Source organism: Bubalus kerabau, chromosome 4, assembly GCF_029407905.1.
Source record: "Bubalus kerabau isolate K-KA32 ecotype Philippines breed swamp buffalo chromosome 4, PCC_UOA_SB_1v2, whole genome shotgun sequence".
Classification (NCBI taxonomy): Eukaryota; Metazoa; Chordata; class Mammalia; order Artiodactyla; family Bovidae; genus Bubalus; species Bubalus kerabau.
In genome coordinates, this window is record NC_073627.1 from 142,742,972 (window position 1) to 142,768,349 (window position 25,378).

The 25,378-nt window shown below is 38.0% G+C and overlaps 1 protein-coding gene across 9 annotated transcripts in view; it reads right to left on the reverse strand.

The window, feature by feature from the left end:
* The window catches only part of UBAP2 (ubiquitin associated protein 2), a 119,721-nt gene that overhangs the window by 40,295 nt on the left and 54,048 nt on the right, over nucleotides 1-25,378 (reverse strand). For 8 of the 9 annotated variants that reach the window (XM_055578830.1, XM_055578832.1, XM_055578828.1 and 5 more), the window contains 4 exons: nucleotides 22,091-22,244; nucleotides 20,219-20,296; nucleotides 7,797-7,851; nucleotides 5,907-6,010 (listed from right to left, as the gene is read on the reverse strand). In XM_055578830.1, coding sequence (XP_055434805.1) covers nucleotides 5,907-6,010; nucleotides 7,797-7,851; nucleotides 20,219-20,296; nucleotides 22,091-22,244 — 391 coding nt within the window. Of the gene's footprint in view, nucleotides 1-5,906; nucleotides 6,011-7,345; nucleotides 7,365-7,796; nucleotides 7,852-20,218; nucleotides 20,297-22,090; nucleotides 22,245-25,378 lie in introns of those variants that run through there. The other variant, XM_055578834.1, reaches the window with a different exon arrangement.

Below are 25,378 nucleotides of genomic sequence, written 5' to 3' on the forward strand. Positions count from 1 at the left end.
GGGCTAGACTCAGAACACTGTGTTATCAACAAGACAATACCAGTCTGTGAGGCTTCTAGAGAAACAGCCAGAATCCCATCAGATGACAACATCTTTCATTGTATTTTGCATCAAACATATTTTGCTTATCTAAATGTTTTCCAGGAAGGAATCTGCTACTCTAAATGAAAACTAGAGGGATGAGAGGGAAGAAATAAAGACAAAAGGAAAAGGAAGAAGAGGAGGAGGAATACGAAAACAGACAAGTAGCAGTTAATGGATTAATTCAATATTGTTTCAAACATCCAATTTAAAACTCAGTGGAGGTTCTAAGTAAAGCCACTATAAACATCACAGGCAGGTCTTAGTATGGACGTGTTTTCATTTCTTTTCAGTAAAAACCCAGGGTTGAGATTTTAAGACTGTATAGCATCTCTATGCATGCTTTCACACCAGGAGTAAGTTCGAATTACACCGTCACCTTCACTAACACTTGGAACTGTCAGTTTCAAAGCTATTTTAGTGGATGAATGGAGGTAGCCTACTTAGCATGCACACTCACTGTAAATTTATATTTCCCCAATGACCAATGATGATGAGCACATTTTTGTTTGCTTATCGCAATCCATGTGTCTTGCCGGGAGCCGGCATATTGCATATTGAGTGAGGATCTGTAATAGCTCAACTGGAATTCTATCACTGCCTGGAGCCAGCGTGAGGAACTCCGCCCATGACAAAGGTCATGAGGAAGGAGGCTCGGCATACGCAAAGGCGGGATCGAGCCTCAGGAGTCCCCCTGGAAATTCTCGAGCATCTACCCCCAAAACCAGAGTCTGCCTACTTTCTGCTTTGTGCTTTCACCTACACCTCTGACTTTACGGGGGGCTGTCTCCCACTACCTCTCTCTGAAAAAAGAGTTAGCTTACAGCTCCAGTTAATAATTCTTGGATGTGACAGTGTTTAACCTACAAACTCCTTTGGAAATCCTCTAGCCTGCCTGAATAGGTTTTTCCGGCCACATGTGATTGTTCAGAGCCTCCCAACTGTGAGAGGCAGGAGATGTTCTAAACTGCCTAAACACAGATTCCTTTGAGTAGTTAAAAGATTGATTAGAAATTGTATTGGTGAAGGGTTTTTCACTTGTTGGGCCAATGTTTGCTGCTAAGTCTCCATACTCCTTACCTACTGTGTCCTTGGCAGTGTATTGATTGATATAATGGGTGTATAGAAATGTAAAATGCAGCTTTGTCCAATGCTTTTTGGAAGGCTGGCGCCTGACTTTGGAATAATCACCTTTAGAGAAAGATAAGTTTCTTAAAATGTTAACAGGCCTCCGGGCCAGAAGATGATGTCTATCACCTGAACTTTTGCATATGATAAGTTTACAGGAAAAAAGCCTGGCTTGCTGCATGACTCTACCCCTTCCCCCATTATCCTCTATGCATAACTTAAGGTATAAAAACTACTTTGGAAAATAAAGTACGGGCCTTGTTCACTGAAACTTGGTCTCCCCATGTCACTCTCTCTCCCAAATTCCAGCTGAGTGTCCATCTGGAGCGCGGATGTCCTCTGCGACCATTTATTTGCCTGGGCTTCTAAGACCCACTCGAGAAGGTGTCTAAGGTGGGGCACCTTCCGCTATTCGAGAGGGCGCCTGCGGCCTCCGTGGTCAGAGCTAACCTGGTGTCACGGGTTATATTGATTTTCCGCATAAACCAAGCCACTCAGCTTCTTTTCTCCACTGAATTTTCCTACTGAGCTATCCTTATTTCAGCCGCTTTTCTCCACTGAATTTCTTCACTGAGCTATCCTCATTCTATTACTCTTTATATCTTTGATGAATAAATAATTAAATAGGTCGCCGACGCCGTCCCCGCTTCGAATACCCTGGATCAGCCGGGGCTGGACCCCGGCAGTGTCTTCCTTTATGAAGCATCTGAAGTTCAAATCTTTTGCTCATTTTTTATTATTTTGAAATAATTACAGATTCATAAGACGTTATCCTCGCTTCAGTCTTCCCGATGATTACACCTCACATAATTCCAGTAAAATTTAATAGCAAAACAACTGCCATAGATACAAAATGTGTATACTATTCTATGTCAGTTTTTTATTGTGGTAAAATAGTGTGCATGTGGTAAATAGTATTTACCATGCTAATCTTTTTTAGGGTTACCATGCTAACTAACCCTGAAGGACAGGGAAGCCTGGTGTGCTGTAATCCATGGGGTCACAAAAAGTCAAACACAACTGAGCAACTGAACAACAAACCTTTTTCAAGTGTACAATTCACTGCTATTGAGTAATCACAATGTGGTATAGCCATCATCACCATCCATTTCCACAACTTTTTCATTTGCTGTTGTTTTAATTGCTATTTTCATTGGGTTACTTGTTTTCTTCTTAATGACTTCGGAGAATTCTTTATACATTCTGTATACAAGTCCCTTTTCAAGTAGAGGTTTTAAATAAATATTTCCTCCTAAACTATGCCTTGGTCTTCCATTCTGCTTTCTTCTGAATAACCATGTTTTTCTTTTAGACTCATGCTTATTATGTCCTATATAAGAAATTTTTCCTTAATCCAAGGTGGCTAAGATTTGCCCCAGTATTTTCTTTTGAAGTTGTGGTTTCAGCTTTCACATCTATAGCTATTATCCACTTTTGGTTATTTTTTTAATATACAGTATAAGGTATGCTGTATTGAATTGTCTTGGAACATCTGTCCAAAACCAATTGTATCTGTGGGTTTATTTCTAGATTTGCTATTATGTAATTGATCTATCTCTATGCTTTTGCCAATTCCACAGTCTTGATTACTGTAACTTTAGGGTAATTTCTTGAAATCATGGAGTGTGAGTCTTTGAATGCTGTTAGTTTTCAAAACTGTTTGGACTATGTTCACACCTATACTTTAATATAAAAATTTCAGAATCAAGTTTAGAATCAACTGACACAAAAACATCCTACTACGATTTTCAACAAACTTGTATGTTCAAACCTATATATCAATATGGGGAGAAATGCCGTATCAATAACAATATCAATGATATATCAGTAACATATCAATAACATTTATGAGTCTTCCAACTCATAAACACCTCTGAGTTATCTCGCCTCCTTTATGGATCATCTTTGATATTTATCTTCATGTTGCATAATTTTTGACATACAAATCTTACACATACTTTGTCAGATTTAGACCAAGGAGTTTCATGCTTTTGTATTACTATAAATGGTAGTTCTTCTGCTCATTAATGTTTCTTCAGACACTCAATTTTTACATTTTACTGTAAGATTTTATATTTTGCATTTGCATATATAGAGGTCTTATTTTGCATATCATTAGACTTCACAGGCATTTGACGTTTTTTGAAGCTACTTGCCCCCCCCATTTTCTCTGTTGATTATAGAAATATTACCTGTTAAGTGAACTAGCTACATCATTTAAAGCTTTCTAACTAATTTCATTAATTTATCTATAGATTATTTGTATCAGTGCCAGAGATGACAGGTTTTTCCCTTCCTTTCCAATCCTATTCTTTTTCATTCTTTATTTCAATGGTTCAGAAATAATGAGGGCAATCCTATTTCCCTTCAGTTTTGACTAAATCTTTTGCCTTTATTTAAAAGAAAAAAAAAAGTAAGCCCCTTGAATTTGCTCTATGACTCAGGGAACTCAAACTGGGGCCCTGTAACAACCTAAAGGGCTGGGATGGGGAGAGAGGTTGAAGGGAGGGAATATATGCATACCGATGGCTGATTCATGTTGATGTTTGGCAGAAACCAACACAATACTATAAAACAATTATCCTTCAATTAAAAATAAATATTTTTTAAAAAGTTAAGGTCCTTTATCTTGTTACAAAAGGATATTCTATACATCACTAATTATTGTGAAGTTTGCTGTGACTTTTGAATCCACCCTTTTAAGGCACAGGACTAATTAGTTTTCAGTCTATTCACAAGGTGTACAACAATCACAACTACTATTCCAGAATACTTTCATCACTCCAAAAAAACTCTAGAACCCATTCGCAGCCACTCCCCATTTCTCCCAACATTCCCAGCCATCAGCAACTACTGATCTACTTCTGCTTCTATCTGACTAATCTGGATAATTTTTCTTTCTCATTCATCCATTGAAGAACATGTGGCTTTTATGTGAACCTGTATCTTCCATTCTCTCTGGTATATATCTAGGAGTAGTTTGATTTTTTAAATGTTAAAATATCAAGTTTAAACTTAACATGGCCATGATATATCCTTTTTCTAGTTTACTGAATTGTTTTCCAATATTGTGATTTAAAATTTTTACATTTGTGCTGAAGAATACGATTAATCTGTAATTTCAAATGTGGAAAGAAATTTATCAACAAAATATCTTGACAATTTTTAATAGCTATGATATTAATTATAATAGATTATAATAATATCAATATTCCTTTTCTCATTCCTACAACCAATTATGTTTCTTCTGCTTTCCTTGATCAGTCTCATGATAAACTTATCAATTTTACTAGTGTTTTCAAACTACTGAGAGGGTAACAGGCAGGAAGGCCAGGGGGTCTCCAAAAAGAGGAAATAGACTCCAAGTGTCAGACGTTTTTCTCTCCCTTAAGCGGCAGGAGGCAACAAACAAGTCTCAGACTTTTCTTTCTCTTAAAATTCTGTGTTGCCATGACGACACCTGGTTCCACCAGAACTTAACTTTTCTCAAACGTTGAGCTAACCAATGCAATTTTTTATGGAAATGTTTTTCTTAAGCTATGTTAATGAAACTATGTATTTGCTCTGGAATTTGCCTTTCTTCAAAATGGTTCCACCTAAGACTAAGTTTTGGCTGATACAGATCAACAAACCAGTATTCATATCAATTGTTTTATGGCTGGGGGATGACACACCTCGTGCCATCCTATCTCAAAAATGCATGTTGTAGGAGAGGGGCTGGTGAAACTCCATCAGCCTTGAGGTGTCTCTATTATCTGATTAGTAACTTTCTAACAGACATAAAACACCTGGCTAAAGACTAGCAGGGGGGCACTCTTTCTGCCCCCTTCTGATGTCTATGTCAGAAGCTTTCTGTATCTCTTTTATACTTTAATAAAACTTTATTACACAAAAGCTCTGAGTAATCAAGCCTCGTCATTGGCCCCAGATTGAATTCCTCTCCTCCAGAGGCCAAGAATCCCAGCGTCTTTCACAGCTCAACAACAACCTTTCAGTCCCATTTTTATAACTTTTGTTGGTCCTCTCCATGGTATATTTGATTCCTAGTTTTCCGTGCTCCTGTGATGGTGCCACTTTTTTAGGTAATTATTGAGCTATGATTTTATATATGGGATTATAATTCAGGAAGTATCAAAGTATGTTTTTACAAATATAATCACAGCAATTAATATCAACATATATTATCTGGAATATTCAAAAGAGTTCTATTAAATAAATAAGCCAATTAACAAGTATTTATCTATGAACTTCAGTAAACAAATAACCCTAAAGTTTTAGGATACAAAAAAACCTGCAAAAGCAACTATTACCCTGAACTCACCTACCACCATCAACCTCTTAATCTGGCCATATTTGTGTTCACCACTATGAACAGTGAATACTTTGTTTGAAGTCTGCCACTAAGAAATTATTCTCTGTATCTCTGACACCAAGATCTGAGTGTGGGTTTGTACTGCCTTACACAGGTTTGTTACAGCATCTTCTTCAGAGTGCAAAAGAGGAAAAAAACCACATACCTTATCGTCAATAAGCTTTGTAAATGAGAAACTTTGGAGCTAAGGACCAGCTAAGAGTAGCCTCAGAGGAAGAATAGCTGCCTGTTTTTCATTTTTCTCCACCAGCACACTTGGATGTCATCTTTGGTTATTAAGAGCTCAAACAATTAAAATACATCTCTGGTGAGGACAGACACTTACCAGTTCCCTCATCTGCACCATTCTGAGCAGCTTCCCAAACTACTGGTTTTGTCCCACACCCATCTATAGATGGAGAATCTGAATAGTCCGCAGGATTAAATGTCCTTGGGTTTGAAATAAAAAATAAAGGCAAATGAAATAATCACAAAATTAACTGTATATCATCTTCCCTGGCCACTGTAAGAGACTTCATTTTCCTTCTCCTATTTAGCCATAAGCCAATTCTTCTGGCCATCAGAATCTAGAGCTTCTAAAAAGCAGAGGCTGACTAGGGACTTCCATACACTCTTGTATGATGCTTCTACTCGCCTAAATTGTTGTCCTCTGCATCCTAAAGCAGGCGTGGAGACCTATAATAGTTCTAGGCAGGGTAAAGGCTCTAACGAAAAACCCACCCACCCCATGCCAACTAAGCCTAGACCTAAACAGGCAACAGGTCTTTTCTTCCCAACTCAGAATCCAAATTGGCTTTGAACCTTTTACAATAAATGATTCATTTTGTTTAGATGGATACAAATAAAAAGAAAACATTTTGCTCAGTGCTTCTTTTTAAATTAAAACCCTAAATACCTATGATTCAGATGCCTGTGCTGTGTTTAGTCGCTCATGTCCAACTCTACGCGACTTCATGGACTGTAGCCCGCCAGGCTCCTCTGTCCATGGGGATTCTCCAGGCAAGCATACTGGAGTGGCTTGCCACGCACTCCTCCAGGGGATCTTCCCAACCCAGGGATCGAACCCAGGTCTCCCACACTGCAGACAGATTCTTTACCATCTGAGCCACCAAGGAAGCCCAAGAAAACTGGAGTGGGTAGCCTATCCCTTCTCTAGGGGATCTTTCCAAGCCAGGAATTGAACCGTGGTCTCCTGCATGAGATGCCTAACTAGAATCAAACTAAATAACATCGCCAAAATTTTCACAACTTATAAAAAAATATTTTAGCATTATTGGGGTGTCACTGACAAAAAGAATCACAACAGCACTTTTTCTGAAGTGGAGGACAAAATCTACAAAATCCTTCAAAGCTACGAGGCTGGGCATATATGTCCAAATGTTCCAGCCAATTTGCTTCCTGCGTTTTCATCCTTCTTTTGTCCCCAGGGAGCTCAGGCAGAAAAGAGATGGCAAGAGTCACCATCTCTAGGCAGTGACCCAAAACAGTACTGCCGGGAAGCTATGGACAAACAAAGGACTTTTCGTTTCTTGACTATCATCTACCTATGGCCTCTATAAGATGCTTAAATACTTTTTATAATGGGGGGTGGCAGCTAAAGCTTTAGATAACAGGAAAAAGTGAAAGAATAACCAGAAGCAATGAATAAATAACTGACTATACCCTCTATTTAAAAATAATATACTCATCTTTCAGTATTACAATTAAAGATAAAATTGATTGTTCTTCATTAAAAAAAAAAAAAAAAACATTGCATTTACTTACCATTCAAAGACAACTGCTGGATTTACCAACAAAATTCTTAAGCAATGGTTTTCAACTGGGGTGGTTGTGCACCTCCCTCCCAGGGAACATTTGGCGATGTCTGGAGAAATTTTTGACTGTCACAACTTGAGGAGGGGTGCTACTGGGATCTAGTAGGGAGAGGCCAGGGACGTTGCTAAACATCCTACAATGTAAAGGGAACCCCACCACCTCAATAAACTATTATCCAATCCAAAATGTCAATAAAGCCAGGACTAAAAAATCACTCTAAGGCTTACTGCAATACAATGTCATTTGTTCTATTTCATTTTTTTAGTATTTTCTCTTTTTAAATATAGAAAACATCTGACTCACCAGGACGGTTAATCAGGTACAGGATAGGGGAAGGAAAGCCTTAGAGATAACAAAAAGAGAAGGTAGCAAATTCAAAAACAGGATAGCTAAGACTTACCCCATGCCTTGGGTTGAGAATCTTCCTGCCCCTCTCCCTCTGCCACGCCCAAATCCTTTAAAAACAAAAAAGTATAAAAATAATATTTACGTTCCACGCAACTATAACTCTACTAACTTCATCCCTTACACACCTGCCCAAACATTACTGACGTTGCTCCTAACAGCACCAACATTCCCAACCAGTACACGCAATCTGCAGGTCCCTGATGACACAAATACCTATTGAGCTCAAAGGAGAGAAAAGAATTTAATTCTGCTTGTACAACATTTGTCATATACTTCAGCTTAACATAGGCAGGTTATACTTTTAAAAATTCTGGATCTTTTTAAACACATCTAGTGTAAACACCATGGCACCATAAGCCTCTACTATAAAATGAAAGGAGAAACAAAAAGAGGATCTACTAAGGAAGCTGAAGGTATATTAAATACCATTTTTAATAGTAAGATTTTTGATAAATGACCAAGAGGGCAACAAACAAGACAGCAAGCAAGCAAAAGAAATAGTTTTATTCAGTGACTCTTTGGTTTTTCTTAATTGAATCCTAAATTGTGTATTAATGAACTAAACCCAAGAGTTAAAACTATACAACCCTTAGAAGAAAATCTACAGCAAAAGCTTATTACAGTGAATTTTGTAGTAATTTCTTAGATATGACCCCCAGAATGAAAGGCAAGAGAGGAAAAAATTAGATTTTAAACAGGTGAATCAAAAGACATGAACAGAGTAAACAGGCAACCCAAAGAATATCTGCACATTATACATTTGATAAGGAAGTAACATTGTGAATACATAACAAAATTCTACTACTAACAAATAACCAGATTAAAAAATGCACAAGGGGGCTCTTTCCTGGTGGTTCAGTGGTAAAGAATCTGCCTGCCAATGCAGGAGACAAACGTTTGATACCTGATCTGGGAGGATCCCGCATGTCATGGAGCAACTAAATAAGCCTGTGTGTCACAACTTTTGAGCCCAAGGGCCGCAACTACTCAAGCTTACATGCCCTAGAGCCTGTGCTCTGCAACAAGAGAAGCCATCGCAATGAGAAGCCCGTGCACGGCAACCAGAGGTGTAGCCCCAACCAGAGAAAAGCACTCTCAGCAACGAAGATCCAGAACAGCCAAAAATAAACAGAATTCTGGGAGAAGGTGCTGGCACCCCACTCCAGTGTTCTTGCCTGGAAAACCCCATGGACGGAGGAGCCTGGTGGGCTGCAGTCCATGGGGTCACTGAGGGTCAGACACGACTAAGCGACTTCACTTTGACTTTTCACATTCATGCATTGGAGAAGGAAATGGCAACCTACTCCAGTGTTCTTGCCTGGAGAATCCCAGGGACGCTGGAGCCTGGTGGGCTGCTGTCTATGGGGTCGCACAGAGTCGGACATGACTGAAGCAACTTAGCAGCAAGGCATATATATGGAATCTAGAAAAACAGTCTGAAGAATTTATCTACAGGGCAGCAATGAAAAACAGACAGAAGAATAAACTTATGGACACGGGGAGAGGGGAGGAGAGGGTGAGATGTATGGAAAGAGTAACATGGAAACTTATATTACCATATGTAAAATAGATAGCCAACAGGAATTTGCTGTATGGCTCAGGAAACTCAAACAGGAGTTCTGTATCAACCTAGAGCAGTGGAATGGGGAGGGAGATGAGAGGGAGGTTCAAAAGGGAGGGGAAATATATACCTGTGACTGATTCATGTTGAGGTTTGACAGAAAACAACAAAATTCTGTAAAGAAATTATCCTTCAATAAACAAATAAATTTAAAAAAAATACAGAACTAAAAAAAAAATAAATAAAATAAACAGAATTCTTAAAAAAAAAAAAAAAAAAGGCGTGGTAGGTGGGGAATGGACTTGAATAGATATTTCTCCAGAGATGATGTAAAAATGGTCAATAAGCACATGAAAATATTGTCACCATCACTAATCATTATGTAAACGCGGCACCAATTACAATGGCTGAGGTGGGGGTGTGGAGGAGACAGAAAATAGCAAGTGTTGGCAAGAACACAGAGAAATTGAAGCCTCTGTATACTGTTTGATGGGAATGTACAATAGTGTAGCCACTGTGGAAAACAGTACGTTTGGCAATTCCCCTCAAAATTAAAAATAGAATTATATGATCCTTATAGCATAGGGAACTCTCCTCAATATTCTGTAATAACCTAAATGGGAGGAAAACCAGAAAAAGAATAGATATATGTATAACTGAATCACTCTGCTGTATGCCTGAAATAACACAGCATTGTAAATCAACTGTTGTTGTTTAGTCACTAAGTGGTATCAGACTTTTAGTGACCTCATAGACTATAGATCACCAGGCTTCTCTGTCCATGGGATTTTCCAGGCAAGAAGACTGGAGTGAGTTACCATTTTCTTCTCCAGGGGATTATCCTGACCCAGGGATGGAACCTGTGTCCCCTGCAGGCAGGTTCTTTACCAATGAGCCACCAGGAAAGCCCAAATCAACTGTGGTCCGATGTAGAATAAAAAAAAATTTAAGGGGAAAAAAAAGTGTATCATTCTGTAATTCTGCTTCTGGGGGTAGGGGTGTGTGTGTGTGTGTGTGTGTGTGTGTGTGTGTATCTCCAAGAGAATTTGAAAGCAGAGTGTTGAAGAGAGATTTGTACACCCATGTTCACATTGCAGGAAACACAGGTTCCATCCCTGGTCCAGGGAAATCCCACATACTGTGGAGCAACTAAGTTCATGCACCACAACTATTGAGCCTGTGCTCTAGAGCCTGGGACCTGCAACTACTGAAGCCTACAACTTAGAACCCAGAAGCCCATGCACCGCAACTACAGAGTACCCCCAGCTTGCCCCAACTAGAGAAAGCCCTCACAGCAACAAAGACCTAGCCTAGCCAAAAATAAGTAATTCTTTTTCAAAAAAGGAAAGAAATCTTGATAAATGCTACAATATGACTGAAACTTGTGGATATTTTGCTATGTGAAAACAGGCCAGTCACAAAAGGACAAATATTTCATGATTCCATTTAGTACTTACTGCTAAGTCACTTCAGAGAAGGCAATGGCAACTCACTCCAGTTCTCTTGCCTGGAAAATCCCATGGATGGAGGAGCCTGGAGGGCTGCAGTCCATGGGGTCTCTGAGGGTCGGACACGACTGATCGACTTCACTTTCACTTTTCACTTTCATGCATTGGAGAAGGAAATGGCAACCCACTCCAGTGTTCTTTCCTGGAGAATCCCAGGGACGGGGGAGCCTGGTGGGCTGCCGTCTATGGGGTCGCACAGAGTCGGACACGCCACCATCACAGAGGGGCACTGCTGTTTCTGCTAAGTCGCTTTAGTCGTGTCCGACCCTATGCGACCCCATAGACGGCAGCCCACCAGGCTCCCCCGTCCCTGGGATTCTCCAGGAAAGAACACTGGAGTGGGTTGCCATTTCCTTCTCCAATGCATGAAAGTGAAAAGTGAAAGTGAAGTCGATCAGTCGTGTCCGACCCTCAGAGACCCCATGGACTGCAGCCCTCCAGGCTCCTCCATCCATGGGATTTTCCAGGCAAGAGAACTGGAGTGAGTTGCCATTGCCTTCTCATTTAGTACTTAAGAGTACTCCAATTCAGAGAAAAGTTGTTGTCAAGGGATATATTCACCATACTAATACAATTAAATGTATATTTAATCATGTACAGTTAACTTATCCAGTAGTCCAAGGTAAACTATTAAAAAATATGGTCTTGACAAAAATCTACAAGAGACAGGGGAACAGGGGGAAATGTCCTAAAAAGCAGAATTCTAATAATGCCTATTATTAGAAATGTCTATTTTAATATCATCAAAAGGCAAAGGTAAGACTTTACACAGCATACCACAGTCAAAAAGAAGGTCAGAAACTGGAGTAAAAAAAGAAAAGAAAGCTTTCAATGTACAAGTTTGGGCAAGATTACAATCCAAAATTTAGGAATAAGATAATTTATCCTTAAAGTTAATGACGATAAGATGGGAGGAGGAGAGTCACCATATAAGCTTTAAAAAAAAAAAAAAAAAAAAGGCAAATCTTAGTATATAATAAAATGGAATATTATTTGGCTATAAAAAGAAATGAAGTACTTATACATGCTACAAAATTGTGCTGATATGAAGTAGAACATCAATGAACCTTTAAAACATTACATTAGGTCAAAGAAGCCAGTCAGAAAGGACACATATTACTAGATTCCATTTACATTGTATGTCCAGAACAGACAAATCTATAAACACAGAAAGGAGATTACCAGGTGTTTATTGCTGGGATTGGGGTGGTGAGGAAGAAGAAGGAATTGGGAATCAATAGTTTTGATTATGGTGATGGCTGCATAATTATATTGTTGTTGTTCAGTCACTAAGTCCTGTCCAACTCTTTGCGACCCCGTGAACTGCAGCATGCCAGGCTTCCTTCCTGTCCTTCACTATCTCCAGGAGTTTGCACAGACTCACATCTGTTGAGTTGCTGAGGCAATCCAATCATTCCACTCTCTGTCGCCCCTGCTCCTCCTGCCCTCAATCTTTCCCAACATCAGGGTCTTTTCCAATGAGCAGCCTCTTTGCATCAGGTGGCCAAAGTTCTGGAGCTTCATCATCAGTCATTCCATTGAAAGATCAGCTGAATTTGCATAGAAACGAATGAAAATGAAAACACAACAACCCAAAACCTGTGGGACACGGTAAAAGCAGTCCTAAGGGGAAAGTTCATAGCAATACAGGCACACCTCAAGAAACAAGAAAAAAGTCAAATAAATAACCTAACTCTACCCCTAAAGCAACTAGAAAAGGAAGAAATGAAGAACCCCAGGGTTAGTAGAAGGAAAGAAATCTTAAAACTTAGAGCAGAAATAAATGCAAAAGAAACAAAAGAGATCATAGGAAAAATCAACAAAACCAAAAGCTGGTTTTTTGAAAGGAAAAATAAAATTGACAAACCATTAGCCAGACTCATCAAGAAACAAAGGGAGAAAAATCAAATCAATAAAATTAGAAATGAAAATGGAGAGATCACAACAGACAACACAGAAATACAAAGGATCATAAGAGAGTACTATCAACAATTATATGCCAATAAAATGGACAACGTGGAAGAAATGGACAAATTCTTAGAAAAGTACAACTTTCCAAAACTCGACCAGGAAGAAATAGAAAATCTTAACAGACCCATCACAAGCATGGAAATTGAAACTGTAATCAAAAATCTTCCAGCAAACAAAAGCCCAGGTCCAGACGGCTTCAAAAGCCCATGTCCAGACGGCTTCACAGCCGAATTCTACAAAAATTTAGAGAAGAGCTAACACCTATCCTGCTCAAACTCTTCCAGAAAATTGCAGAGGATGGTAAACTTCCAAACTCATTCTATGAGGCCACCATCACCCTAATACCAAAACCTGACAAAGATCCCACAAAAAAAGAAAACTACAGGCCAATATCACTGATGAACATAGATGCAAAAATCCTTAACAAAATTCTAGCAATCAGAACCCAACAACACATTAAAAAGATCATACACCATGACCAAGTGGGCTTTATCCCAGGGATGCAAGGATTCTTCAATATCCGCAAATCAATCAATGTAATACACCACATTAACAAATTGAAAAATAAAAACCATATGATTATCTCAATAGATGCAGAGAAAGCCTTTGACAAAATTCAACATCCATTTATGATCAAAACTCTCCAGAAAGCAGGAATAGAAGGAACATACCTCAACATAATAAAAGCTATATATGACAAACCCACAGCAAACATTATCCTCAATGGTGAAAAATTGAAAGCATTTCCTCTAAAGTCAGGAACAAGACAAGGGTGCCCACTTTCACCATTACTATTCAACATAGTTTTGGAAGTTTTGGCCACAGCAATCAGAGCAGAAAAAGAAATAAAAGGAATCCAAATTGGAAAAGAAGAAGTAAAGCTCTCACTGTTTGCAGATGACATGATCCTCTACATAGAAAACCCTAAAGACTCCACCAGAAAATTACTAGAACTAATCAATGACTATAGTAAAGTTGCAGGATATAAAATCAACACACAGAAATCCCTTGCATTCCTATACACTAATAATGAGGAAACAGAAAGAGAAATTAAGGAAACAATTCCATTCACCATTGCAACGGAAAGAATAAAATACTTAGGAATATATCTACCTAAAGAAACTAAAGACCTATATATAGAAAACTATAAAACACTGGTGAAAGAAATCAAAGAGGACACTAACAGATGGAGAAATATACCATGTTCATGGATTGGAAGAATCAATATAGTGAAAATGAGTATACTACCCAAAGCAATTTATAGATTTGATGCAATCCCTATCAAGCTACCAACAGTATTCTTCACAGAGCTAGAACAAATAATTTCACAATTTGTATGGAAATACAAAAAACCTCGAACAGCCAAAGCGATCTTGAGAAAGAAGAATGGAACTGGAGGAAACAACCTACCTGACTTCAGGCTCTACTACAAAGCCACAGTTATCAAGACAGTATGGTACTGGCACAAAGACAGAAATATAGATCAATGGAACAAAATAGAAAGCCCAGAGATAAATTCACACACATATGGACACCTTATCTTTGACAAAGAAGGCAAGAATATACAATGGATTAAAGACAATCTCTTTAACAAGTGGTGCTGGGAAAACTGGTCAACCACTTGTAAAAGAATGAAACTAGAACACTTTCTAACACCATACACAAAAATAAACTCAAAATGGATTAAAGATCTAAACGTAAGACCAGAAACTATAAAACTCCTAGAGGAGAACATAGGCAAAACACTCTCTGACATATATCACAGCAGGATCCTCTATGACCCACCTCCCAGAATATTGGAAATAAAAGCAAAAATAAACAAATGGGACCTAATTAACCTTAAAAGCTTCTGCACATCAAAGGAAACTATTAGCAAGGTGAAAAGACAGCCTTCAGAATGGGAGAAGATAATAGCAAATGAAGCAACTGACAAACAACTAATCTCGAGAATATACAAGCAACTCCTACAGCTCAACTCCAGAAAAATAAATGACCCAATCAAAAAATGGGCCAAAGAACTAAATAGACATTTCTCCAAAGAAGACATACAGATGGCTAACAAACACATGAAAAGATGCTCCACATCACTCATTATCAGAGAAATGCAAATCAAAACCACTATGAGGTACCATTTCACACCAGTCAGAATGGCTGCGATCCAAAAGTCTACAAGTAATAAATGCTGGAGAGGGTGTGGAGAAAAGGGAACCCTCTTACACTGTTGGTGGGAATGCAAACTAGTACAGCCACTATGGAGAACAGTGTGGAGATTCCTTAAAAAACTGGAAATAGAACTGCCTTATGATCCAGCAATCCCACTGCTGGGCATACACACTGAGGAAACCAGAAGGGAAAGAGACACGTGTACCCCAATGTTCATCGCAGCACTGTTTATAATAGCCAGGACATGGAAGCAACCTAGATGTCCATCAGCAGATGAATGGATAAGAAAGCTATGGTACATATACACAATGGAGTATTACTCAGCCATTAAAAAGAATACATTTGAATCAGTTCTAATGAGGTGGATGAAACTGGAGCCTATTATACAGAGTGAAGTAAGCCAGAAAGAAAAACACCAATACAGTATACTAATGCATATATATGGAATTTAGAAAGATGGTAACAATAACCCTGTGTACGAGACAGCAAAAGAGACACTGATGTATAGAACAGTCTTATGGACTCTGTGGGAGAGGGAGAGGGTGGGAAGATTTGGGAGAATGGCATTGAAACATGTAAAATATCATGTATGAAACGAGTTGCCAGTCCAGGTTCGATGCACGATACTGGATGCTTGGGGCTGGTGCACTGGGACGACCCAGGGGGATGGTATGGGGAGGGAGGAGGGAGGAGGGTTCAGGATGGGGAACACATGTATACCTGTGGCGGATTAAAATAAAATAAAATTAAAAAAAAAAAAAAAGAGTGTTCTCCAGCACAATTTGAAACCATCAGTTCTTTGGCGCTCAGCCTTCTTTTGCTCCAACTCTCACATCCGTACAGGAATGTGGAAAAACCACAGCTTTCACTATAGTTGACCTTGTCAGCAAAGTGATGTCTCTGTTTTTTAATACACTGTCTAGATTTGTATAGCTTTTCTTCCAAGGAGCGTCTTTTTATTTCATGGCTGCAGTCACTGTCCACAGTGACTTTGGAGCCCAAGAAAATAAAATCTGCCTCTAGCATAATTCTATAAATATACTAAAACCCACTGAATTATGTAATTTAAATGGGTGAGTTGTATAGTATGTAAAACATTTTAGGCTACAATAAACACTGTTACCAGTGAAGAAATCTAAACAATACAACTGCTCTTGATAAGTGCACCCATTCAATGGCATACTATGTGACAAAAGGTACCAACAAGTGGTTAAATATTAATAGTGGTAAACTTTTAAAAAATGATTCTGCTAAGACATCATTAAATAATATCTAATCTTTGAGCCAGAAAGCAATATGTACATGAAAGAAAAGAAAGAAATTTATAAAAGAAAAACATAATCTAAGGACCAAAACTCAAGAAATCCTTCGAGTTCCCTGGAAAAAGTCAGTACCGACTACGTATCTCCATGTCTCCAGACAGCAGCAGCCGCACCCAACTACGAAACAGGAACAACCCAAATATCTTCAGCAGATTTTCAAAAATCAAATCCAGGACTTCCCCAGTGGTTCAGAGGCTAAGACACCATACTTCCAATTCAGGGGCCTGGGTTCCATCCCTGGTCAGAGAACTAGAGCCCACGTGCTGCAGCTAAAGATTTGCATGCTGCAACTAAAAGAACCTGCACGCCACAATGAAGATGTAAGGTCCCACATGCTGCGAAGACCTAGTGCAGCCAAATTAAATAGAAACACATTTAAAAAATAAAAATAAAATCCACATTCACGTCCATTTTAAAAAGCTAACAAAACTGTTCTCTCATTTTCACCTGGCTAGTAATGCTACCAGCAATATTGTTTTTGATATGTATACATTTCCCTTTATTGTAACCTGGTACAAATACCTGTTTTCATCTAACAGCTCAGAAGACAGACCTGGGTTCATAAAATAGAGAAAAACAAGATTAAAGTAGATAATCATAAAGAATAAATCAACGTAATGATAAATGCTAAAACTTTACTCATATAGGTCTCTCTAGGAACTCTATGCTACATCTATGTTGAATAACTGCTCAAGTTTTTAATAGTTTAATATTATGTATTACACTGAGAACCAGAGTAAAAAAGTTGCTCACTTTCCTTGAAAAAAGCCAAAACACAGAGGACACCTAATCATCTTTACTAGAAGAGGCAAATCCAAATAACAGATACTCCCCCAGGACCAAACATGTGCAACCTAAAGAAAAATAAGTAGAAAGCAATCCCTCTCTCATCCCCAGGAGACTGTAAGCAGGGCTTTGATAACAGCCAAATCTGCCAGAAACTGTGTGCACTTGAATTTATCACTGCACACTCCAGGTCATGATCTTTAAGATCCTAAAGATTTTAAAGTTTAAAGTTAGTTCTAAAGTTTTTTGTACTGGCAAAAGTTCCCAGATTTTCAGAGCTGGTTCAATGATAAAGATGGCTGCTGTGTTGACGATGAGCTGCCCACCTGCCCAGAGACCAGTTCAGCCCAACAGGGCATCTCTGGGGATTGTTTCACTCAGAGACTTAGGACTCAGGCAAGTTGTCCCTGGTTCAGGCTTCATCTACAGAAAGATAGGAATACATCTTCCCCAACTGTAAAGTAGCATAAATGAGTCAAATGACAACAGCAAATGCCCCAGGAATTCAAAGAGGAAGAAAGCATAGAGTCTATCATCATGTCTCATATATTAACTTTTCTTTAGCAAAAAAGTCTGATTATAAATGTGCCACAATAATTATTTCAGGAAAAAATTAATGGATTCTAAACCAGTGAAGAAAAGTCTGATGGGAAAATGGTCATTTACAGTCTCAGAGCACTCCCCTGAAAAAAATATGTATTAATTACAAGGAAGGAAGGAGTAACTTTACAAAGGAGAAACTGGGCAGAAACCACTTTCCTTAAGTAATCAAAGCTAACATCACTAGTAATGAGATAAATCTGTATCGTGTACCCTCTAATATGATGTACTGAGAAAGATAGCTATATCATTCTGTGGCATTCCTACCAAAAACCATAACGTGAATCTAATCATAAGGAAACTTCTCAGATTGTTAATGAAGGTCTTTTTACAAAAGAGATGCTCCAAAGTGTCATCAAGGCCATGAAATACAGAGGAAGACTATTCCAGACAGATAAACTGTTCTAGATTGAACAATAAACAGACATGGGAAATAAAACTGTGTGTGATCTTGGCTGGATACTGGACCAGAATATTTGCTTGCTACTAAGGACATTAGCAGGATAACTGGAAAGTTTTGAATAAGGCCAAACAGATTGTAACAACAGTAATTTCCTGATTTTATAATTTTAAGGTAGTTCTGTAAGCAGTATCTTTTTTCTTAGGAGTTTACACACTGAAATATTTAGGGGTAAAATGGCATTATGTTTGAAATGCACACACAATGGTTTCAGGAAAAAAAAATAGTATGTACATAGAGAGAAAATGACAATGCAAATGTAGCAAAATATTAAAAAGTTTGGGGACTCTGGGTAAAAACACTCTACAAAATTCTGCTGTTTTTTTGTTTTAAAATAAAATGTCAAAACCATACCCTGAGCACTTCTGTGTATATTGTGTAATCCAGTAAATATTAGGTTGGTAGAAAAGTAATTGTGGTTTTAGACCATGAATTTTAAATCACTGTAACTAGGCTCAAACACATCTTTATTAATCAAAATAGGAACTATTACAGTCAACATGTTTTTGCCATGAGAAATAAATTTATTACTGTAGCGTAAAAATCCGTGTTTCAGAATTTGATGAACTCTTGGGAATCATTTTCTGCCTCGTGTTGATTGTGGAAGCATTTTCCCTGCAAAAAGTTGTCGAGGTGCTTGAAGAAGTGGTAGTCGATTGGCGAGAGGTCAGTGAGTATGGAGCATGAGGCAAAACTTCAGAGCCCAATTTGTTCAACTTCTGAAGTACTGGTTGTGCAACATGTGATCAGGCAGCTAAACTCGCATCATGTTAACTACTGAGCCTGAGCACTCTGGAGTCAGAGCACCACAACTAGAGAGGGAAGCCCACATGCTGCAAAGAAAGATCCCCCTTGCTCTCAAATAAGACCTGATACTGCCAAATAAAAAAATTTTTTTAAGAAAAAGAAATCAATTACAAAGTCATTTTAAAAATAATCAGGAAACTTTGTGTACAGATTATTAGATAATATTTTTAAGTGTGAAAATAGCATCATGGTTACATATAAAATCACATACATTTTTTAGAGGTGCTTACCATAATAATATATGATAAAATATCCACAAAAATCTACTTTAAATATTTCTGCAGACAAGAAAGGTAGACATATATAGAGCATATATGGCTAAAATCCTTAAACATTACTGACTAAACATGAAGGGCCTCAGGGTTCATTTACTCTCTCCATTTTTCTCTGTGCTTGAAATAAGAAAAAATCTAGAAAAGGGAATTACAATTGAAATCTGTTTTTAAAGCACAACCTTCTTTTCACTGTGCCCAACAAATTAGTATATAATTCTGCCCTTTTCTGATCTCTGAAAATTATTTACTTTTGGCCCAGATAGTAGAAATTTAGTAAATGATAACTGGATGAATAGCCAAGGGAATTCATAGCATATGCAGTATACCTACATTAATTTCTATCCCTAATATTTCTGATTAAAAGAAATTCTGCCACTGTAAAATGCACATTTGGAGAACAGTCACAACTGAGTGGAACAAGGAATCAAACAAAATGTCGGTCAATTCAGGTAGCTTTACTGAACCAAAACAAGATATCCCTATTACATTATGTATCTTGATTTTTAGAGCCCTAAGAAAATTCAGTTACAACTCTAAATATGTGGAACTACATTCTTGAAGTGGCTTAATGACATCCCAAATTAATAAATGCAAAGAAATGATCACTAACAGGAAAACACTGGATGGGGGTAATCAATGGGCAAATGATTTTAAAACTATTACCATATGGGTAAAACACATCTGTTAAAGTCCAACACAGGAGAACTTAATAACTTTTTGGTCAGAGGTTCAAATTTTAAATTATTCACACAAAGGGCCTTTCTCAGCTCATCTGAAAACAACCAATAGGGTTCCTCAAAATTATATAATTAAACATTTCACTTATAGGCATCAGTAAATGAATCAAAAGATTCCAGACCAACCGTTCTTTCACAGTACACTGCCCTCAGTGAACTGAGCATATGAACAGCCTGCCTCCTTCTCCCTATCACAAGTGTCTCCTTCCTACTCATTCTCTTACCTCTACCACGAGCCCGCTTGCCTCGATCTGAAGGCTTGTCCCCTTGATTGCAATCAATTCCGTTCTCTTCACCTCTAACTAAAGTGAAAAAGAGCAAACAGCTACTAAAGACAAGGACAAAAAGACTCCTTCTGCCCCTCAACAACAACAACAAAAAGGTGTTTTAAAAAAGGTTAAAATTTAACCAAAGGGTTTGGAAAATACGATAAACAAAACCAAGCCAGAGTGGCTCAAAAAACTGACAGCAGAACTTGCTTAATTTGTAGGTGAAAATTCAAAAAGAAATCAAAATGACATACTACTTTTTTTTTGTTTGGACTTTCCATCACATAAAGTTAAGTTTACTTGCAAAAAATTACCTTTGTTATGCAACGATATGCGAGAAAATTTTCTCACTGGTCAAGTTCAAAGCCTGGAAAGGCAAAGACTAGCCAACTGCAATACCAAGGGAATACTGAGTTCTTGGGGAAGTTAACTGTTAACACAGTCTTTTCTTCTCCTCGTTCCTATATTGGCATTAGTGACTCTATATGATATAGAATCTTTATGAACAATACTGGCACAGCTTGCTCCCCTCTTTCAGGGCTTAACTCTGCAAGCTGTCAGTGAGGCTTTCCATGGCCACTCTCTTTAAATTTGTCAAACCCTATTTGTAATTCCCATCTCTTTGCCTTTGTTTTTCCCCAGAACATAATTTCTACATAATGCCATTAAAATACTGTCATATTAATATAAAATGTTACTCTTCTTTTTTATTATTACATCTCACACTGCTGCTGCTAAGTCGCTTCAGTCGTGTCCGACTCTGTGCAACCCCATAGACGACAGCCCACCAGGCTCCCCCGTCCCTGGGATTCTCCAGGCAAGAACACTGGAGTGGGTTGCCATTTCCTTCTCCAATGCATGAAAGTGAAAAGTGAAAGTGAAGTCGCTCGGTCGTGTCCAACTCTTAGCGACCCCATGGACTGCAGCCCAACAGGCCCCTCCAATCAGTGGATTTTCCAGGCAAGAGTACTGGAGTGGGGTGCCATCGCCTTCTCCACATCTCACACTACCTTCCTGCAAAGTCTTAGAAGGGCAGGGGCTTTCCTGTGGTCCAGTGGCTAAGATTCTGTGCTCCCAATGCAGGGGCCCCAGATTCAATCCCTGGTCAGGGAACTAGATCCCACATGCCTGCAACTAAAGATCTGGCATGCCACAACTAGGACCCAGCACAGCCAAATAAATACATAAATAAAAGTATATATATTTTTAAAAAGTCTTAGAAGGGCAAAGATTTCTGTATTCATTGCTGTACACCTTTAAAAATATCTTCTACATTGTAGATACTCGATAAACATCTGTGGAATAAATAAACTAGTGAAAGTTTGTAAGCGGACATGTTAAATATTTATATTCTATTCATCCATAATTTAGCTACTTTGGTATGCCTGCACAGAAGGTAGTGTTGTTCTGGGTGAATGATGCCAAAACCTGAGTTGAATGGAAGGTATTGAGAAAAATCTTCCCTATTCAACAACTTTCCTCTTCAACTCTGCAAATACCAAGAATATCCATAAGTAGGGAAGAATAAATAGCTTTATCTATCAGCCAACAAAAAAACCCTTCTTTAAAATTAGAAGATGCACTATATTAGAGGAGGCAGTCTTAAGACACAACAGAACTACCTACAGCCCCAGGTCAGTGCTAATATGAAACTGCATTAGCTGGGTTTCTAACAAACTACTCAGTTGTAGCTAAGTGTTACTTATATTAACAAATATTGCATTAAGGAAATGGATTTATGGGCATTCATTGAATCATTCTCACAGCTTTTTAGTATGCATGAAAATTTTCATAAAGCAAAGCTGAGGCTAAAAGGTCTGTACTTACACTCTCTCCCACGATTGCCACCTCTTACTTTCCGGTTGTTGTTTCCACGTCCACGGCTCACTTCTCTCTCACTTCTCTTCTCTCTATTCTCTTTGTTTTCTGAACTTTCTTTTCCAAAATTCTTCTTCTTCCCTCCTACAGTCTCCCATGAAGTCTACCAAAAATAAGAGCATTTATTCAGAGCTGTCACTTAAACTGTGTACAATCATCAAGGGTATGTGCATTTATCTTTTGAACCTAATTACCCCTACCTCACACCTTGCATGCCTACCATTCTAATTCTTCTCCATAAACATACTGTACTTTCTGATGACAAAGACAGCAAATCTCTTGCTAGGTTCCTACTGCTATGGAGAGCACAAAAGATTACATCACTAGCTTAACTGACAACATACTGTATGTTGTCCCACGAAAGAGCCTTTTTCTATACTGATAAGAATAAAGCAAATGTTATTTCCCCAAGCTCCCACTCCATACCATCCCCACCTACCTCAGTAGTTGGCCAAACACCTATTAATATATAGAACTAGTTCAAAGACTGTAAGATTTTACCCTAAAATCTCAGGAATACAATTTTCCCTATTTGTTGTCTAAGATAACCATCTTAAAGAATTTAGTGGTTGACAAATTTGAGGTTAGTTTTTAAATACAGAAAATTTCAGCCTCCAAAGACCTGTTCTAATGAGAAGTTAAATGATTTATGTAACCTCCTTTCTCCCACAAATCAAATCATTTGCAGAAAAATCGTGGAGAAAAGAATGAAACACTATGTTCTTACAGATATGAATATTAGGATATCCATCAGGATGTTGCTGGGAGATCCCAAAACTGACCCATTCATTTCTATTTATTTTTCCATAATTTACTCACAAGGGATTTGAAGTGATTCAATTTCAAACTAAGCAATAACTACTTTAAACTAAAAAAAAAAAGTCATTATCCAAAAAACGTAAGTGCATAAAATGATTGGATGTGGAAAAAACTACAAATTAAAACAAGTCATTTTCCACCTCTAAGCTTTGATAAATTTTTTAAAAAATCAACAGCCAATAGTTATGGTAGAATAATCAGGTATTCTCAGTTCTGATGAACATCCATCCATTCTAACCTTCCAGAAAGCCTACCTGGCAATAGTGTCCAAATTTTATATTGGTTCAAAACTTCTGGCCCAGTAATTCTATTTTTTGGTTTTTATTCAGAGGAAATAATCTGGTAATTGTACAAACATTTATATGCAGACAATGAACCACAGAACAGAAGGATGGAAAATTTCCCAAATGTTTAGCTTAACAGACTACCTGCTCTAGAACATTCATAAAGTGAGAAATACATAGCTAGTTAACGAGTAATCGACATGTTCATAGAAAGAGAGCCATAATATATAAGTGACGCAAGCTATCAGCAAACGGAGCTTGTGTATCGCTGGAAAAAGTAGTAGTTATCCAAGTGAGGGCCTTTTAAGATCATTTACCTTTTTTATTGTTCTGTATTGTTTTTTAATTGGCAAAAACAATAAAGCTTATTTATTCCAGAAAAGAAATTTCACAGCATATAAACTCCATCTATTATGTTCGCTGATATGAATAAACATGACAAATATGTAAGATTTCTATATAATACATTTGAGAGACAGTAACATCTTACCCTATTTTCATTCAGCAAAAGATACCCCTAAGCAAGTCTTGGCTTGTGATCAAAAACTAATGAGAACTTACATGGGGAGGAAAGCAGGGCAAGGAACCTTTAAGGGGCAAATGGACTAACACCACAGTGAATCCTAAAGGGAATACAACTGCACATTTTGCAAAACAGTCTACATGCATGCACACAGGCTTTCAAAGAAAACCAAATAATTACAAAAGATTTTCAACAGAACTTCTGGCAACCTGTGTCATCTATATTTTGCTACCTGTATAATAGGTTTGAAGAAATGTTAACAGAAACTGTCTTCCAAGATACCATATTTAGCAATCAGAAAAGCAGCTGTCTAGGCCAGTTCATTCAAAATCACTCTCCTACCCCTTTATATTTGCCAAAAACTAAACAATACAAACAGGTTTCCCAAGTGGCTCAGTGGAAAGAATCCCCCTGCCAATGCAGGCAACACAGGAGATGCAGGTTCGATCCCTGGGTCGGAAACTTCCCCTGGAGAGGGAAATGGCAACCCAATCCAGTATTCTTGCCTGGAAAATCCCATGGACAGAAAAGCCTGGCAGGCTACAGCCTGTAGGATCACAAAGTGTTGGACACAACTGAGCATGCACCATACATACATACATACATATAAGAAATACAAACATATATATATATATATATATATATATATATATTTTTAAGCACACTAATGCAAGTGACTTAAACCTCAAAACTATTTTGTCACACAAACAAAACAGCACTTTAATGAAAGGAAAAGTTCAGTACTTAAGATTCTGTTCAGTGGTTTCCTTTGACAACTACTCTATTAGATAGACAAATGCACCCCTACAAATAGTGAAGACAATTCCACTATTTTTTCAAAGTAACCATTTTCTTTCAGAAGGCCTTGTTACAGAACAAGATTAGCCAATAGGACAAGATTTGTTTGCTTTCACAGTTTATTTTGAACAGTTCCTGCTCCTACCAATCAAGCCTACTATGTTCACATTCTCTAACTGCCCACTCCAAATAATCTACCGCAGGCAGGGGAAGATACTCCTTACAGCTGGTTACCCATGGCTGCTGCAGACAATAAAGTAAGAACAAGGCAAACAGGATGAAAGATGGACCACAGAATGATCCTAAACAAACCAGGGTTTCAAAAGGACTTTCCCTCTGCCTCTCCATTTCCCCTATAGCCCTCTCACCTCCAAATAGGCAAAGGTCTTTTGTCGTGTCTGTGTTCAGGCCCTAATTCGCAAGCTTCCAATCTTTTAAGAAAACAACATGGCAGATCTACCCCTCAACTGTGTGATTTCAAAGTTCTAGAGGTAATCAAAGAGACTTTTATAACTTTCAGCCCAGAACCACCTCCTTTGAGTTCAGTTCCAAATGAGAAAAGGGAAGTTGAAACTCTTTATTAAGATAGAACTGGATGTTCATTTAAGACTTAAAAGATTAACCCAGCCACCACAGAAAATGAATGATGAATCTGTGGGAGCTAAAGGAAAGGCAAGAGAAAACAGCATCCAGGCCTATCTCTACCATATAAAAGAAAACAGGCCCCTCAAATTAACAATCTGGAAATATTTCATTTATTCAGTCCTTTTTTTGAAAATAAATAAATAAATAAATAAATAAAATAAGAGCAAT